This window comes from Berghia stephanieae, chromosome 13 (genome assembly GCF_034508935.2).
Source record: "Berghia stephanieae isolate SIO BIC M18660-M18661 chromosome 13, UCSD_Bste_1.3, whole genome shotgun sequence".
Lineage (NCBI taxonomy): Eukaryota > Metazoa > Mollusca > Gastropoda > Nudibranchia > Aeolidiidae > Berghia > Berghia stephanieae.
The window spans coordinates 12158028-12177806 of NC_088372.1; the positions used below are offsets into that span (position 1 = coordinate 12158028).

Consider the following 19779-nt stretch of genomic DNA (forward strand, 5'->3'; position numbering starts at 1 on the left):
TATAATATAAGAACAATTTCTTACAAACTGTATTTGATACAAATACAGACAGATTACATCGTACAATAAAAGCAAAGAAATAAATCCCCCAAAAATATTTCTTGTTGACTTAAGTTTTTATTTTATTTTTCTTTATTGAATATTTATTTTATTTTGTTTGTCACGTTTTGCGTTGTTGTTTTTATGGGGGGGGGGGGGGGGGTTGTATGTTTGTTTTTTGTGTAAACTGGCGACTTTCAAAATCTGCTATGTCTTGAAAGATAGAAAACAAATTAACACCCATAATCAATGGGAGCTATCTATGTTCGTGTTTCCGTCCAACCAGGTCATCAATCACATGATTTGTTGCTGACCAGCGATTGGATATTTCTTAACAAAATGTAAACACGCTGCTTTGTTTACAAAAGTTATAAACATACCCATGTGTCAAACTGAACAAAATGACCAATCGTGATGTTAGATATTTCAAAATCTCTGAGCAATTTTCACTATGTGGGTCACTTTGAACACATATTCCAATGTGACCAATGACCTCGAGCACATGGAAATGTAATACAGATCATGCCCATTATCTTAATTTAAATGACCTTCACCTTGACAAAAACAAAACAAAACAAAAACCCCCTCAAACTTACGGCCTTGCGAGGTAAATAACAAATAGAAACATAATTTAATACTGGCCGTAAAGGTGCATGGAAAATTGACCTTTTAAGCTGTTTATTAGTTAATGTAAACTTTCAGACTTTTCCTGAATGGACTTTCGGAATCAGAAATTGGATTCAATAGAGTGATGTCACGTCGCCCAGCAACGGTGGCCATCGTGGTTCTAGACAAAGAAAATCAGTACTTTTTATTCTTCATGCTGGCTAGAACTTTTCATATGTCTTGTGATCAGAATGTGTAAAAGTCAAAACATGATCAGATTTACAATGTTTTTTTCTTCTGGATACGCTTTTATGCTCGTCGTAGAAATATTTCATAAGGGCGTCCGCCATTGTTCCGATAGTTTAGAACCAGTTACCAAGTTACCATGCGTCATTACGAGGGAAGTGACGTCATGACTGTTGAAGCGTATTAACACGAAAGCATTTCGTATTTCAAAATTGGCTAAAATCCGATAACGCGCAACCCCCATATTATAATAATGTAAATATCGATAACTTTTAGGATGACCTATCGGGGTGAATTAATTTTACATTACTAAGCTTATACATTGGTAATAGACGACATTGTTATGTATGTGAGTTACTATTGTTATGGCGGGCGAGAGACGTAACTGCACACAACCACTGGGTCACTGGGCAGTTAATCGTCCACTCATGAGATGAATGAAGGGATGGATAATGGCGGCTTTTCCCCAATACACATAACACACCACCCTGGCCTAGGGCAAGAGTTTTAATATAAATGTCACTCATCCTGTCACTGCGTTAAACGCATTTAGACTTTGTTACAAGTCAAAATTGGGCCAACAAAACAAGTATAGATAGTATGCGCTTGGCTAAGAAGCTCATAACATTGCCATTCGGAAGTATAACGGTCTGTTATACTTCCGGATAGCAGTGTTGTGAGTTTCTTAACCAAGCGCACAGTATCAATAGCATCAGTGAAGTTGACGTCACAGAGCTTTTGGTTGTTGTTATAAGACCGCCAGATAGATGAGCGATTCGTTCTCATTAAACTTTCTCCATCAGACAATAAACGCTAAAGATTACACATATTTCTTTTCGTTGTTTCGATTGATCTGGCGGACAGATCTGGCGAGAATATTGCTTAAACCATAGCCATATTGTCCTTGCCTATCATCAGAAGCAATCAGTCCCACAGTTCTTGAGTATTTTTCTCAAATCAGACTATAAATAACAATGTTACATTGAATGTAAGCTTCAATTTAATATACGAAAACAGATAAAATGGACGTTTCGGGTTTCCCCTTTATCAACAAAACAGGGTGACTGAAACACAATGTAAAATTGAATGTAAGCTTCAATTTAATATACAAAAAGAACAGATAAAAATGGACGTTTCGGGTTTCCCCTTTATCAACAAATCAGGCAGGATGAATGAAACATTACAGACGAATGAGATAATATGGTAGTGGCGTTCTTAAGATGAATAAACCTGTAATCATCTTAACAACATCACAACGACATTATGTCATTCGTTTATAGCGTTTCATTCATCCTGTTTTGTCGATAAAGGGGAAACCTGAAACGTCCATTTTATCTGTTTTCGTATATTAAATTGAAGCTTACATTCAATTTTACATTGTGATTCAGTCACCCTGTTTTGTTCATAAAGGAGAAACCCGAAAGTCCATTTTATCTGTTTTCATCCATTAAATTGAAACTTGTGAGTTACTATTGTAACAATGTACTGGAATGTCTATACTAAAATTTACAAGGGCAGTTTGGTAGGATTTATAAGCGGACTGGAAACACTCACTAAGATTATTACAATAGGCTTCAACAGTCGTGACGTCACTTCCCTCGTAATGACGCATAATAACTTAGTAACTGGTTCTAAACTATTGGAACAATGGCGGACGCCCTTATGAAATACTTCTCCGACGAGCATAAAAGTGTATCCAGAGGAGAAAAAACATTCTATATCTGATCGTGTTTTGACTTGTATACATTATTCTGATAAAATGACATGTGAAAAAGTTCGAGCCAGCATGAAGAATAAAAAGTACCAATTTTCTTTTGTTTAGAACCAAGCTACTCGTTGCTGGGCGGACGTGGCATCAGACTATTGAACTCTATTTACATGACGCAGTAGCCTTTTTACGATAATTCGTTCAAGCAGTTTAGATAAACAGGGAATGTTCGAAATTTACATATTATTATCTATAATTTATTTTTTCAATCGTCTGTGTTAAAATTGTGGTTGATACTCAGGACTGTGGGACTGACTGTCTCGGGGTGACATGTAGGTACTAATACGCATTCCATCAATACTATCAATTTCATTAGATCTTAGCCATCGTAAAGTTATAGCCTGACACTGGCCAAAAAATGACGTCAAAATGCCAGTCTTTTGCCACAAAAGAAAACAAATCGAAAATGGCCGGTAAGGAGAGAGTTAAATTCTTGCTTTTCGAATTTCGAACGTATTCCCAACCGCTACCGAGTGCGCGTTGAGAACAAAGTTCGAATTCCAAAACAAAGAGTCTAAGAAATCTTTTATTCTACCAATCAATAGACACTGATTTCCTTTTCTCTGAATAAATTTTGAAAAACATTTTCAAAAATAAATAATTACGTTGTGTGAGAGTGGTGGTATCTTATTTTCTAGTCTAAATATATGCTGGTCGTCAAGAAAAATCATCCGTCCTCGTTCTTTTACGTCCTGTAACCAAAATAATCTGACTATACAACCGGTTACTAAAATAGTTTATGACAGCTTATGATTAAATATGTAACCCATTCATCATTAGTCCTCCGAAGGACTGGCTACTTACACACTTCCAATGATTTTGGAACCGAAATGGACGTCACGACTTTTCTGCCCAATTGTGAGTAATGCTCAGTGTCTGTAGGGCGGTTTGATCGTTGCCATCGTTAACGTATAGATAGTATGCAGATGACGTCACTCAGGCCTTTGTTATTGTTTTTGCCATCCGCGTTTGTGAGTTCTTCTCACTAGACTGTATTAACCAGACTATAAAAGTTCATGGTTACACAGAGTTTGTGTGTTGGTCCGTTATACTTCCGGATGGCAATGTTGTGAACTCCTTGGCCAAGCGCATTCTATCTATAGCCTGACACCAGAATCCTTTAAGACTGATAGTTTGACGTCATTTTTTAGGTTTGTGTAGCTTCTGGTGAATAGTCTTCAACAGTCGTAATGTCACTTCCTTCCTAATGACGTATGGTTACTTAGTAACACTGGTTCTAAACTATCGGAACAATGGCGGACGCCGTATGAAATATAACCCCGGCGAGCTTAAACGCGTATCCAGAGGGAAAAAACCCCATCAATTTGATCATGAATTGACTTTTACACATTCTTATCACAAGGCATATGAAAAGGGAATGAACAGTTCTAGTCAGCATGAAGAATAAAAAGTAATTATTTTCTTTGTTTAGAACCAAGATGGCCGCCGTTGCCGGGCGCGTGACATCAGATTATTGAATCCTATTGTCCTTAGTAGAGCTCAAGGACACACACTATTTCATTGGTTGAACTATTGAATACTATTCATGATTTGTTTTCTTTTGTGGCCAAAGACTTGTCTTTTGACGTCGGTTTCTGGTCAGTGTCTGGCTATAAGTTAACGATAGATACGGTCGGTTTGATCGTAGCCATTGTTAACATATAGATAGATCGAAGATGATGTCACCCATGCCTTTGTTATTGTTTTTTGCCATCCGATTTTATGAGTTTATGCTCACTGAAAAGTATAAACCCGACCATAAACGTTCATGGATACACAGAGTTTTGTGTGTTGGTCCGTTATACTTCCGGATAGCAATGTTATGAGCTTCTTAGCCAAGCGCATACTATCTATAGCCTGACACAAGAACCCTCTAGGACTGGCAATTTGAGGTCATTTTTAAGGGTTTTGTAGCGTCTAGTGAGTTGTCGTTAGTTGAGCTCAAGGAAACAAGTTATTTCATTGGTTGAACTATTTAATACAACTCACGAATTGTTTTCTTTTGTGGCAAAAGACTGGGATTTTGACGTCATTTTTTGGTCAGTGTCAGGCTATAACTTTACGATAGCTACGATTTTATTCAGGCGAGTACTTCAAGAGGCCATTATCTTGAATCCGTATCGGTCCCTTCGTGTGTGAATGCACCGAGTGAGGCTCTGTCAACTGAGCTATCGAGGCATGATTCATATATGATTCAGTTTACCACCGCCAGTTTGGTGATTAGTTCTCACAAAATACTCTCAGACTATTGATAGTTCGAAGATGACGTCACTCAGGTCTTTGTCATTTTTTTTTTTTTTTGCCATCCGCGTTAATGAGTCATGCTCACTGAACTGTATTAACCTGACTATAAACGTTCATGGATACACACAGTTTTGTGTGTTGGGCCGTTATACTTCCGGATGGCAATGTTATGAGCTTCCAAGCGCATACTATCTATAAGAATGAATGAAGTTCACATCACGAAGCACTTCGTTATTTATTTATGACCCCGGGTTTGGTGATTAGTTCTCATTAGATACTCTCAGTTAGACTATTACAATGGAAGACGGTGAAGATGCACTAACTAAAAATGACGTCAAAACACCAATTCTAGTGGCGGGCGATAAGTTATAATGAAGACTAAGGTCAACATGTAGTAAAAAAATAGTTGTCCTTCAGAGCCATAATGCCCAATGGAGCCGGAGTTTATCCCGGTTTCGGTAGCGTGAAACGGACAAAAGCATTTTTTGCTATCCTTTGGATAGGACGCCAGTCTATCGCAAAGTACTTTCCGCCAGATGTAAAAGATCCAGCTACCCAATCTGTGCTGGGTTGACAGGGCGGTCAGAAAGAAAAAAATCTCGACTGCATCCGGTATCGATTTTGATCCCTTTGCGTGTGATGAAGCTGGTGCTCTACCGACTGAGCTATCGGGACCGCCCCCCCCCCCACCCCCAAGGTAGACGTGATTTAAGTTAAAAATCGAATTCAACGCATCTGGTAACCACGCTTCGTCCCGCCCCTCCCCCACAACTTCCAACAAAATAACGTTTTTAATGACGATAGGTCACTAGTTGTACTTGAAAAAAAAAAAACCAACTAACACATTCTCTCTTTTGAAGGGTAAAAGAGTTTATTTTATTAAATAAATCAACACATTTATTTATTTACTTATTTATTTATTTTTTTATTTATATTTCTTAGATTCGCAATTCGTGATTTTGTTGATCTGTGGAAATCACGTAAGAGTAGGGATAATCTTATTTGTCTTTGCTGAGTTTGTTTTGTTTTAATGTTCACTATGAGGTCATGTTGATCTCTTGGTGTTCAGGATGTGTATGCTTCTCATTTGTGGTGTGTTCTATGACGTCATCACAGAAGGTCTGAGACTGTAATATAACCATCATCTGGAGGGAAGACAGGAAGATAGAAATTTGAATCAATAATGATAATGATAATAAAGATGATGATGATGATGATAATAATAATAATAATAATAATAATAATGATAATAATAATAATAATAATAATAATAATAATAATAATAATAATAATAATAATAATAATAATAATAATAATAATAATAATAATAATAATGATAATAAATAGCGGTTACTTATATCAAAACCATGACGATTCTGTGCTCTAAGCCAAGCGCATACGATCTACGAGTATATAGTATTGATTAAATTAAATTATGCCCTTCCGCCACGACATCATTTGAAAGAGTATAGACAATTCATCAAACAAGATGTCTGATGTCAAGCGGAATCACCCATGTTGTCCAAGTGAGAAAATTGGGGGCTAATAATCTTGCCCAAGGAAAAAAATAGAAAGGGCCTGAAAGGGGGCTCGAACCCGGGACCTTCCGGGTCACAGTGCAATGCCTTAACCACTCGCCCCCGTTAATAACTAGGAAACGATGGTGTTGTCAAAATATTGGTACCGATCTTCTTGAAAATGTGAAACCAGTACTCCAGACGACTGGGACCTTACATTGTTCAACGGATTTACTGTTTTCTGACAGAGGGAGAAGTGAGAAGGAAAGTATTGGACTTACAGATTATAGCGGGAAAGAGGAAAAAGGGACGCCCAAAGACTAGATGGTGGGAAAAGGTAAAGGATGATATGAAAGAACTGGGCCTGGAGGAAAATGATGCGCTAAACCGAGATGCTTGGAGATGTGGCATTCATTATGGCAACCCTGAAAAATGCGAGATAAACTGAAAGAAGAAGACGAAGGATAAGAAGAAGGAGAAGGAGAAGGAGGAGAAGGAGGAGGAGGAGGAGAAGAAGAAGAAGAAGAAGAAGAAGAAGAAGAAGAAGAAGAAGAAGAAGAAGAAGAAGAAGAAGAAGAAGAAGAAGAAGAAGAAGAAGAAGAAGAAGAGAAGAAGAAGAAGAAGAAGAAGAAGAAGAAGAAGAAGAAGAAGAAGAAGAAGAAGAAGAAGAAGAAGAAGAAGAAGAAGAAGAAGAAGAAGAAGATGATGATGAGAGAGAAGAAGAAGAAGAAGAAGAAGAAGAAGAAGAAGAAGAAGAAGAAGAAGAAGAAGAAGAAGAAGATGAAGAGGAAGAAGTAGAAGAAGAAAAAAATGAACAACATTAGCTTTGATACCACGTCTATAATTTGTCTCAGAAAAATGTAATAAACAGGCATGGGGTTAAAGGAACCTGGGTAAACTACGGATATAGTCGGTGTTAGGGTTGAATGAGTTAAAGGGAAAGAGGCGAGTGCGTGGATACTGTATACCGACACCATGGCTGTCTGTCTAGTCAATCATTGGTAAAATATCAAATATCCAAAATGTGAATTTCCGTTACAGATAAACATTTCAATACCAAACATTCCACTCAAAATGTGACCAGTTGATAATGATAATGATGATGATGATAATGATAAATCTTTATTTTTCATTATATAGATATTTTTTCATTGGTTTATAATGCTCGAATAAATATATGATAGGTAACCACCCAGCAGGCATCTATCAAAATCGGAAACTCTACAGGAAATTCCATTCCTATTAAGAAAGGAGTCCGTCAAGGGTGTGTTGCCTCACCAGATCTGTTTAATCTATACCAAGAAACAATCATGAGGGGCATAAATAATATGGAGGGAATAAAAGTGGGAGGTCACAACATAAATAATATAAGATACGCAGACGATACGGTACTCATTGCAACATCAGAAATCCAACTTCAAAAGATTGTTGACAAAGTGGTAGTAGATAGTGAAGCCAAGGGAATGGAAGTGAATATCACCAAAACGGAATGCATGGTAATACAGAAAAACCCCGAAAACAACAACACCTGCAATATAACGATTCACGGCGAGCAACTTACCAACGTAGAAAGTTTTAAATACCTAGGTTCAATAGTGACAACAGATGGAAGATGTAACCGAGACATACGAGCAAGAATAACTCAAGCCAAACAGGCCTTCATGGACCTGGGAAACATTTTGAAAAACAAACAGATGTCGTTCGGGATTAGATTCCGAGTCTTGAAGTGCTACGTGTGGCCAATCTTGTTATACGGATGCGAAAGCTGGACTACAAATGCAGAAACACAAAAGAACATTGAAGCTTTTGAAATGTGGTGCTTGAGAAGGATGCAGAGAATATCGTATACTGCACACAAAACGAACGAAGAAGTGCTAAAACAAACATACCAACAAAGGAAACTAATGCCCTTAATAGTGGATCGACAACTATCCTTTTTCGGACACATAGTAAGGAAAGATAAGAATGAATACCTGGCAAGTTGTGGAAAAATACCTGGTAAACGCGCCCGGGGGAGACAAAGAAAAACACTCATAGACCAACTGAAGGGCTTCACCAGCCTAACAATCCAGGAGCTGTTTGAAAAGGCAAGAGACAGGGAGGAATGGAGAGAGATAATTCATGCAGTATCCGAAGCCTGGACCAGGCATGGAACCTAGAAGAAGAAGAAGGTAACCACAATATAAATGGGTGAATATAATAATAATAATAATAATAATAATAATAATAATAATAATAATAATAATAATAATAATAATAATAATAATAATAATAATAATAATAATAATAATAATAGTAAATAATGATAATAATAATAATAATAATAATATAATAATAATAATAATAATAATAATAATAATAATAATAATAATAATAATACTACTAATAATAATAATAATAATAATAATAATAATAATAATAATAATAATAATAATAATAATAATAACACAGCCATCACTGTATTGTAGCGCAGTAATACTGTACTACTATTACGAAAAATACGCAGAATTACGAAATTTTGGCTCCAATTTTAGAACTTGACCTTCTCCAAGTCATTAAAACTTAATTATTGAAAATGAAAGTTGATGTCAGACTACAAACTTGTCAGGATTTTGAAGTGTTATTCAATCATTGAGAGGCGAAATTGTTGATTTTTAACGATAACTACAGCGGCTACAATTTATTATCTCCTAAAAAATTATGATTTTTAAAATATGTTCAAGTAGGCAGGTCTGCTATAGTGCTATAAATATATGAATAGCAGTGTAAAATTGAATGTAAGCTTCCATTTAATATACTAAAACAGATAAAATTGATGTTTCGGGTCTCTCCTTTATCAAGAAAAGAGTATGAATGAAACACTACAGACAAATGGGAAAATGTGGTAGTGGCGTTGTTAAGATGAATTAAAAAAAAAAACATTAAACGATGATAGAATGTGAAATCCCCCCTTTGCTTTGTCACAAAACCATCCACGAAATGATACAGGAAAGGAATTACGATAATATGATAGACTGTTGGGAAGTGATGTAATGTTTTCGATATTTGCGAATATCCCGTTAACAACGGGATTGGGCGTTATACAAATAAACTTTATTATTATTTACTCACATTCTTTCACCTGGCCATTAACAGCGTTGTCTCTGTCGACATAAAATCTAATAATACTACCAAACAGGCGTCATGCCTCGTCCTACTTATTAAGTGTTGCTGTTGGCCTGGGACCCCTTGTAAAACGCTTTGAGAACGTTTAGTAATACACAATCTCAAGTTGTCGTTTGTTTTCAAGAAACTCTAAAAAAAATGTTAAATTTGCGAAATTATTCATTCAAGTTTGAAATGAGAATTTATTTGTTTTTCTTCCCATTTCGATACTTCAACCGGAAGGTAGCTTTCGATACAATCACAATGATTATGTTTGAGACAGTATCGAGTGAAATCTTTTTAATAACAATCTCATTCACAGTAGGGTGAAGGGTCTCTTTGCTTCGTGACAAAGACCCAACTCTAAGCAATGACTGATAATGGGTTTTGTTTCAATATTTGAATTTCGCCCAAAGAATTTAAATAAGTTTCCAAAATTTTGAAATCGCATTTCATGTTGATTTGGTGGGCGTGCGGCTATTCGCATAATATATATATATATATATATATATATATATTATATATATATATATATATATATATATTATATATATATTTATATATATAATATATATATATATATGTGTGTGTGTGTGTGTGTGTGTGTGTGTGTGTGTGTGTGTGTGTGGAAAAGAGACATTCGTGGGAGTGAGGAGGGTGAGGATTTGATGTTTATTAGTGTAAAATAGATGGATGCACGGAGCACACTTTTTCGTGTGTGTAGGACAGTAGATGGGTGTATAAGGAGATAAGATTAGATAGGATATTATACGTTAATAATCCTAAAACTTGAAATTACATTGTGTTGACAAGAAGATATCCACCCCTCTGTTATGATTACAACAGCTTTAAAAAAAAAATACTAAACACGGAACGTATCGAGCCGTTTTGGTTTTTTAGCAATGTATTTATGTATTCTATTTATATGCTTTTTGTTGTTGGCTAAGGAAGTGTTTTGACCCCGAAACGTTTTGTGTTTTTTTTTTTTTTTTTTTTTTTTTAGTATATCGTTCTTTTATTCTTAAAGTTGTTGCGTTCATTTTGTTTATTACTTTTTTACAGCCCACAGCTTCTAGCAGATTAATTTCACTTCATATATTATAGTATTTAGCTCTATGTCTATTAAACACAATCAAATACTTACCATCTTTGTCTAAATGAGAGATGATCTGTTGTAAAATCTCTGGGTCGTCCCTTAACATGCTCGAAAGTTCTGACAGGGATATCAACCGTCTGAAAAATGGGAAAAAGATAAAGAAAAATAAAAGGAAAATAAACACAAGAGATTATGTAAAATGAAATAGATAGATATAAACACACACACACACACACACACACACACACTGATCATGTTTAAGACTGCTTGATTTATTTTTTACAAGACAAAATACCGAGACACCGTAGCACTGAGCCATAGATTCACCATTTCCATTGCACATTTCCTTTTCTTATAGGGAATGAGATTAGCGGAAGAGTAGCGTCCCTTGATTGGACGTCACCTTACAGAGAGAACTCAAAATGGTTTTGCGCATGCGTCTCTCTCGTCCTCGCTTTCGGTGAAGTGTCTCATGCCGCACAACCAACATGACGTTCTCTCTCTAATAACTTTTCCTCTCGTGACTTCCAATCAAGGGGCGCTACTCTTCCGCTACTCTCATTCCCTATTTCTTCATTTTGTCGATTTTGTTTTTTATTTCGTTTAACTCTTTCCTTACCAGCTATTTTTAGAATTTCCCCCGAAAATTCACTCCCACTCAACACAAGAATAGACTTTTTTTACTCAAACAAAAAGTAACAAATGAGCTCTACAACACTTTGTTTAATATCTATAGCTGTAATCAAAGCAATTTTTAAAATTTTGTGATGTACAAGAGATATCAGAATGAGAAAATTGTCGGTTGCATCGCAACGAATGTGACGATTTTCCTATGAGTGGTAAGGAAAGGGTTAACTATTTTTTTTTAATTGGGTGAACACCATTGTTCCGAACAGACAATGTACAATTCTTTCATCAATCACAGAATTACTGGCAAATCTAAAAATTCTAAAACGGTTATGTGGTCTAGTGGTATGACACTCGCTTTCGGATCTGAAGGTCCTGGGTTCGAGCCTCGCACTCGGCGCATAGTTGAGTCCTTGGAAAAGGCTCTTTTCTCACATTCTCTCACCGTATTCAGGTGTAAAATGAGTACCTGATCGTTAACAGCGTTGTCTTTGTCCGAAAAATTGTAATATCGCCTAACAGGCGTCATGTCCCGTCCTACATGTTAAATGTTGCTGTTGGCCAGGGACCCCTTGTAAAGCGCTTTGAGCGCATTTAGTGGATATTGCTCTATATAAAGCCCAATTATTTTTTTACAGACTGATATGTGAGTAACTTACAGACTTTCTTTTCATTTCAAGCTACTTCCACCATCCATTTACTCAAATTAATACAAAGAAAATCTGCTAGATCGTAATACTTAGTCCTTTTTTACGTTTGACTTACATTGCGGGTATAACTTATTCTACGCAATTCTAGCATATCCACAACAAACATTGATGACGTAATTTGAAATCTCTCTTGATACTATCAAGTAATAATAATAGTTTCATTCGCACCAATAATGATGACGTAATTTTAAATCACTCTTGATACTATCAAGAAATGAAAATCCTTCTAATCTATTCTTTTAAAAATAGGGTTGGGGATTAACATTGTTCAGTAAATAAAGCTATGTTAATTTTTTATCATCGAGCAGAGAATGACCGGCAAATCTAAAAATACAATACAGTAGCATAATAAGTATGGATAGTATTAAGTTGACGTCACTCGGGTCATTGTTATTTTTTTATTTATTTATTTTTTTGCCATCCACGTTTATGAGTAATTCTCATTTAACTATATTATCCAGACTATAAAAATTCATGGTTACACATAGTTTTGTGTGTTGGTCCTATATACTTCCGGATGGCAATGTTGTGAGCTTCTTAGCTAAGCGCATAATATCTATAAAAGATGAAGCATGTTTCTAATAACCTTTATTTCTCCGCAAAAATTGCAGATTCTCTACTAGTTACGAAGAAAAAAAAAATTAAAACCAAACGCACATTTCATGGCAGTGTATTCAACAACAGATACCTTATAATATAATGTATTGTGATTTCGTGCTCATGAATATTCATTTTAGGGCGTGGTATTGCTTTAATGAGAATGCATGCATACATTAATCATTACACCCTGTTTTCTTTTTGTGGAGAATGTAAATGTAAACAACAGGTGATAAGGAAACAACTAGGTTGACAGAGCTAACGCCCCTCCTTGAAATACAAACGGTCAGATTAGTAAAAAAAACCAAACAAAACAAAAAACAACAACAACAAATATATGCCCGACAGTTTCATAAAGGGTAACATCCAATACGTGACCTTAAATTGCTTAGCAAGAATTCTAAGCCAACAGCAACACGTAACGTGTAGGAAGAGACATGACGCGTGCGATCACAATTTCTTTTTTTTTTAATTTTTCATTTCTGGACATAGAAAGCACTGATTGGTGGTCAGGTATTCGTTTTATACATGAGTACGGTGAGAAAAAAATTGTGAATAAAGAGAAATTTCCAAGGAGTCAATTCTAAGTCGCCCTACAGCGTGACTCGAACCAATAACCTACTGGTCAGAGCGTAGTCTTCGTTAACTTATAGCTGGAATGACATTGACGTCAATCAGCTCCTTGTTATTGTTTTTAAACGGGTATTTTTGTGATTTTTACTAAGACCATAAACGTTCAATATAACACATAGTTCTGAATGTCGGTACGTTATACTTGGCAGGGGGGGGGGGTGTTGTAAGTATTTTACCTAAGCGCACATCATCAATAGCCTGACACCAGGACTTATCTTTTGGCGTAATGTTTAGGCACAATGACCCGTCTAGTGAGTTGTCGTTAGTAAGTGCTCAATAAACTAACAAACTATTCCCATTGGATGTATACAACTCAAAATTTGTTTTCTTTTTGTGGTTTGGACTTGTACTTTGACGTAAATTTGTGGGTCAGAGCGTAACCATCGTTAACCTATAACCTGACACGAGAACCCTCTAGGACCCGATAGTTTGACGTCATTTTCTAGATTTTTGCACTGCCTCATGAGTTGTCGTTAGTAGAGCTTAAGGAAACAAGGGATTCCATTTGTTGAACTATTGAATACAAGTCACGATTTGTTTTCTTTTGTGGCCAAAGACTTGTCTTTTGACGTCATTTTCTGGTCAGTGTCAGGCTATAGATAGTATGCAGATGACGTCACTCGGGCCTTTGTTATTGTTTTTGCCATCCGCGTTTGTGAGTTGTTCTCACTAAACTGTATTAACCAGACTATAAAAGTTCATGGTTACACATAGTTTGTGTATTGGTCCGTTATACTTCCGGATGGCAATGTTGTGAACTCCTTGGCCAAGCGCATTCTATCTATAAGTTAACGATGGCTACGGTCAGAGTGAGGAGGTGATTTTACGAGGGCGAGCCATCGTTAACTTATTGCATTGCGTTTTGTTAAAAAAAATTCTCAGTCTGATTTACACAATTTAATGAGACCTACTCATAAAAAGGGCTGGCTAAAAACAATAGCAGAGAGCTGATTTCAAGGTTACACATTGTTTTGTGTGTTGGTCCGTTATACTTCCGGATGGCACGGCACTTAGTGAGCTTCTTAGGAAAGCGCATACTATATATCTGATCTAGAGAGTATGAAAGAGGAACTGGGGCATATCAAATGGGAGGAAATACTAATCGAGGACACCGTAGAAAATAACTGGAGTAGATTTACCAGAGTACTTAACCAATGCTTCGAGAAAAACATCCGAAAAGCAGAGGGAACCGGGTTGGGAGAAGAAATCAACCTTGGATGACGCAGGAAGTGAGAGAGGCATTACGGAAGAAGAAGGCAGTAAATAGAAGATACTCTAGAAGCAAAAAGGAAGAGGATTGGGACAAATACAAAAGAGTGAGAAACGCAACTACTAAAATAGTCCGACAAGCGCATCAAAAGTATGAGAACAAGATAGCAGAGGAAACGAAAGAAAATCCTAAAGTATTCTGGAGTTATGTAAACAGTAAAATGAAGACAAGACAGGGAACCTGTGGCACTTGGGCATCTGAAGATGAAGACAAGGCAGAGGTGCTAAATCTCTTCTTTGCAAGTGTCTTTACAGTGGAGAACCAGAAAAACTTGCCAGATATTGCTAAAAGAAGTAATATAGATACTACACAATGGCCGATTACTGAAGAGAGAGTAATGAAGAGACTACAAAACCTAAAGGAGAGTAAATCACCTGGACCCGACAAACTTCATCCTTACATCCTAAAAAACTTAGCAGAGCAGCTAGTAGAACCCCTAACCAAGATATTTAACCAGTCGATGAAAGAAGGAAGACTACCAAGGGAATGGAAAGAAGCTAACGTCACAGCCATATTCAAGAAGGGAGACAGAAAAAATCCAGAAAACTACAGACCAGTGAGCCTGACATCTGTCGTCTGCAAGCTCATGGAACAGCTGATTAGAGAAGAAATGGTTGATCATATGACCAAGAACAAACTATTCAGCAAAGATCAACATGGTTTCATGGCGGGAAGGTCTACAGTAACAAACCTACTTGAAACAATGGATGACTGGACGAGAGACCTGGAATTAGGCAACAATTTAGATGTCATATACCTCGACTTCAGAAAGGCATTTGACAAAGTTCCACACTGGCGCCTAATCAGGAAATTGGAACAGTATCAAATTAATGATCAGACAGTCAAATGGGTCCGAGATTTCCTCAAAGATAGAAGACAAAAAGTGATAGTGAATGGAACAGCATCAACAGAGAGACTGGTAACAAGTGGAGTTCCACAAGGAAGTGTACTGGGACCAGTTCTCTTCCTGATTTATATCAATGACTTGCCAGACAATCTATCATCTAAATGTAAAATCTTTGCCGATGATACTAAGCTCTATGGAGTAGCTAATACAGAAGAAGAAAGAAACACCTTACAACAAGATTTGAAAAAGCTTGAAGAATGGTCCGAAATATGGCAGATGGAGTTCAATGTAGATAAATGTGCAGTTCTTCACCTAGGAAAAAACAACAGAGAAGCAAACTATATAATGAAAGAAAAACCCCTGCAGAAATCTAATGGGGAAAAAGACCTAGGAGTATTTATTGATAGGAAGCTAAACTTCAAGAAGCAAATTAAAGATGTTCAATCTAAAGCTAGTAAAACACTCGGAATAGTGAAAAGAAATTTCAAGAATCTGAAAACAAAACACATGACTACCATCTACAAGACTATGGTTAGATCAAAGCTGGAATATGCTAACTGCATATGGTATCCGAAGTTTGAGGGAGACAAAGACTGTTTGGAAAGAGTGCAAAGGAGAGCAACAAAACTTATCACACACCTGAAAGACAAAACATACTGTGAGAGATTGAAAGAATTAAATCTCCCGACCTTAGATTACAGGAGAAGAAGGGGAGATATGATCCAAACATATAAAATAGTAAAGGGAATAGACAGGTTAGAGGCAGGATTCCTTAAACCAAACAAGAACATTCAGACACGAGGAAACAGCAAGAAACTGAAAAAAGAACGTTTTAAAACAAATGAAAGAAGGAACTTTTTTTCATCTAGAATTGTAAATAACTGGAATAAACTACAAGAAACCACAGTATCAGCAAAAAATTTGAATAAATTCAAAGCAGAGTTGGAGATAAGCAACACCCTAGGAAACAAGTTCAATTATAAAAATTGGTCCAATCATTAATAGATGAGGAGGAGCGAAGGAGACTACACCAAGTCTAAAAGCTCTATACAGAGGTATCCAGGTATCCAGGTATAATCCATGGTCTCTCGGTATTGCCGCAAACTCGGGGACCCAAATAATGTTGGGGGTTTGGGAGGGGGGAAACTTTAAAAAAAAAGTTTCCCCCCTCTCAAACCCCCAAAACTATTTTTTTAAAAAGTTTTCCCCCTCCAAAACCCCCAAAATTATTTGGGTCCCCGAGTTTGCGGTAGTACCTGGTCTCTCAATTAAAACGCCTAAACCAACTAAAAAGGCAAATCAATTATTTGGATTTCTTACCTCGAAATGGCGTCAAATAGCTTGGAGGAGGACAGCATGGACCCAGATCGTTTTCCAAACATGTAGCCAACCCTGTACCGTGCCCTTGGGTATCTCCTTGACCCTCGCTTCTCATTGGTCAACTCTATGGGAGTTCCCGTGACGTCATCAGGGATCAGAATGCATAAGACGACAACCAAAACGAGGCACGTTTGAAGTAAGGAACTCCATGTAAATGACGAGGACATTTTGAAACAGTTTTGTTATGTGTTTTTCGTTAATTTGTTAAAAAACGATAATAAATTATTTTTGAAATTATGATAACTATAATCGTTGCATCAAATTTGTTTCCCTGTTCATAGGAGTCAAGCCAATGTAATTTTTTTAACTCGTGAAATTCTTATTTTAAACACTTTCCTATTTGAAGAGCGATATTTTTAGTTCCAGGTCTTAAATTTTTCGCCTTTTACTTCTATTAGTGTTGATTAATTATTGTTCCTAACTGTATTGCTTACGTTACAATCAAACTTAAAACTGTAATTTTGACACAACTTTTACAAATCTATGGATTTCCTGTTCCGATGTAAATTGTTAATTGTTGTTTCTTTGATTGTCTGTTGTCGTCAGGTTGGTCTATAGATGATACTTGGTTTCCAGTGAGTTTTTATTCCAGTAATCTGTGGAATAGGGGATAAATTAATTGATAATTTGATTATGAAAATGCGACTATATGATGTCACTCAATTGTTTTGGTACACTTGACAAAACAAAACAAATTAAGAAATAAAACGAGAGCTTTTATGTATTGCGCAAAATCCACTAAATATGCTCAAAGCGCTTTACAAGGGGTCCCTAACCAACAGAAACACTTAACATATTATAGGACGAGACATGACGCTTGTTAGGCGATATTACATTTTTTTTTTTGGACAAAGGCACCGCTGTTAACGTCCAGGTTCTTATTTTACACCCGAGTACGGTGAAATAATGTAAGTTTAAAAGGCTTTTCTAAGGACTCAATTAACTCAGAGCTAGACTCGATCCCTGGACCTTCCGATCCGAAGGCAAATGTCATATCACCAGACCAAATTACCGTCCAAAAGACAACGTACATGATATTCTTCTATAGATAGTATGCGCTTGGCTTAGAAGCTCATAACATTGCCATCCGGAAGTATAACGGACCAACACACAAAACTGTATGTATCCATGAACGTTTATAGATAGTATGCAGATGACGTCACTCAGGCCTTTGTTATTGTTTTTGCCATCCGCGTTTGTGAGTTGTTCTCACTAAACTGTATTAACCAGACTATAGAAGTTCATGGTTACACAGAGTTTGTGTGTTGGTCCGTTATACTTCCGGATGGCAATGTTGTGAACTCCTTGGCCAAGCGCATTCTATCTATAGTCAGGTTAATACAGTTCAGTGAGCATTACTCATAAAACGCGGATGGCAAAAACAACAACAAAGACCTGAGTGACGTCATCTTCGAACTATCTATAGATAGTTCGAAGTTGACGTCACTCTTGTCTTTATTATTGTTTTTGCCATCCGCGTTTATGAGTAAATCTCATTGAACTGTATTAACCAGACTATAAACGTTCATAGTTTTGTGTGTTGGTCCGTTATACTCCGGATGGCAATGTTATGAGCTTCTTACCTAAGCGCATACTATCTATAGATTGAATTAAGTTGACGTCACACGGGTATTTGGTATTTTTTACATTTATTTTTGTTGCTGTTGTTTTGCCATCCGCGTTTATGAGTAATATGCACTAAACTGTATTTAACAGACTATAAAAGTTTAAAATTATACATAGTTTTGTGTGTTGGTCCGTTATATTTCTGGATGGCAATGTTGTGAGCTTCTTAGCCAAGCGCATACTAGAAAGTAAGGTTATGAGACACTTATTTGTAACCAAATGTTATAGTTTTATAATATAGATAGTATGCGCTTGGCTCAGAAGCTCATAACATTGCCATCCGGAAGTATAACGGACCAACACACAAAACTGTGTGTATCCATGAACGTTTATAGTCGGGTTAATACAGTTCAGTGAGCATTACTCATAAACACGGATGGCAAAAAACAATGACATAGACCTGAGTGACGTCATCTTCGAACTATCTATAGATAGTATGCAGATGACGTCACTCAGGCCTTTGTTATTGTTTTTGCCATCTGCGTTTGTGAGTTGTTCTCACTAAACTGTATTAACCAGACTATAAAAGTTCATGGTTACACAGAGTGTGTGTGTTGGTCCGTTATACTTCCGGATGGCAATGTTGTGAACTCCTTGGCCAAGCGCATTCTATCTATAGTAAAGCAACTATGTATATCCGAGCACGTGTGAAGGTATGTCACAAATTCCATGTTTTGAATTGTCAAAAATCTAAAGGTTAATCCAGTTTGCCAGTGTTCCTCTTGGCCAATTTCGACTTCAAAAGTGGTCAACTGGTACCTCAGGTGGCCAAACAATACAAACACTTTAACCCCCTTGAAAAATCCATCGGTTTTGGTTATCAAAACATCAACTCGACTAGGAAAGCATTGTTTGTTGTTGTTTTTTTAAGGAAAGAAAAATAAAAAAAAAATAAAAATTAATAATTGAAACAGTATCCTCCTTGTGGCCTCCTAAGTTTAGCCAAGAACGTGACCATCTGGCAACCCTGATTACACTCGTTGCTTTTGGAAACTTAAACTAGAACATTTATATAGATAGTTCGAAGATGACGTCACTCAGGTCTTTGTTATTGTTTTTGCCATCCGCGTTTGTGAGTTGTTCTCACTAAACTGTACTAACCAGACTATAAAAGTTCATGGTTACACAGAGTTTGTGTGTTGGTCCCTTATACTTCCTGATGGCAATGCTGTGAACTCCTTGGCCAAGCGCATTCTATCTATAGAGCAATATCCACTAAACGTGCTCAAATCGCTTTACCAGGTGACCCTGGCCAACAGCAACACTTAACATCTAGGACGGGACATGACTCATGTTAGGCGAAAATACAAATCTTTTTTTCGGACAGAGACAACGCTGTTAACGAACAGCTACTCATTTTACACCTGAACACGGCGAGAGAATGTGAGTAAAGAGCCTTTACCAAGGCTCGAACCCAGGACCTTCCAGT

At 36.7% G+C, this 19779-nt stretch overlaps 2 protein-coding genes across 8 annotated transcripts in view; one reads left to right on the forward strand and one right to left on the reverse strand.

The window, feature by feature from the left end:
* Positions 1 to 95, forward strand: part of LOC144958536 (uncharacterized) — a 31381-nt gene extending 31286 nt beyond the window's left edge. For all 7 annotated transcript variants that reach the window (XM_078890581.1, XM_078890579.1, XM_078890580.1 and 4 more), the window contains one exon: positions 1 to 95. This exon is cut by the window's left edge and continues 283 nt beyond it. The gene's annotated coding sequence lies outside the window, so the exon portion shown is untranslated.
* Positions 96 to 5754: 5659 nt separating this feature from the next.
* LOC144958707 (sensorin-A-like) overlaps positions 5755 to 19779 on the reverse strand; it is a 37258-nt gene continuing 23233 nt past the window's right edge. Inside the window, exons 2-4 of the mRNA XM_078890853.1 lie at positions 16665 to 17320; positions 10709 to 10797; positions 5755 to 6048 (exon numbers count right to left, since the gene is read on the reverse strand). Of these exons, the coding sequence (XP_078746979.1) occupies positions 6014 to 6048; positions 10709 to 10797; positions 16665 to 16891 (351 nt within the window). The 5' untranslated portion in view covers positions 16892 to 17320 and the 3' untranslated portion in view covers positions 5755 to 6013. The remainder of the gene's footprint in view (positions 6049 to 10708; positions 10798 to 16664; positions 17321 to 19779) is intronic.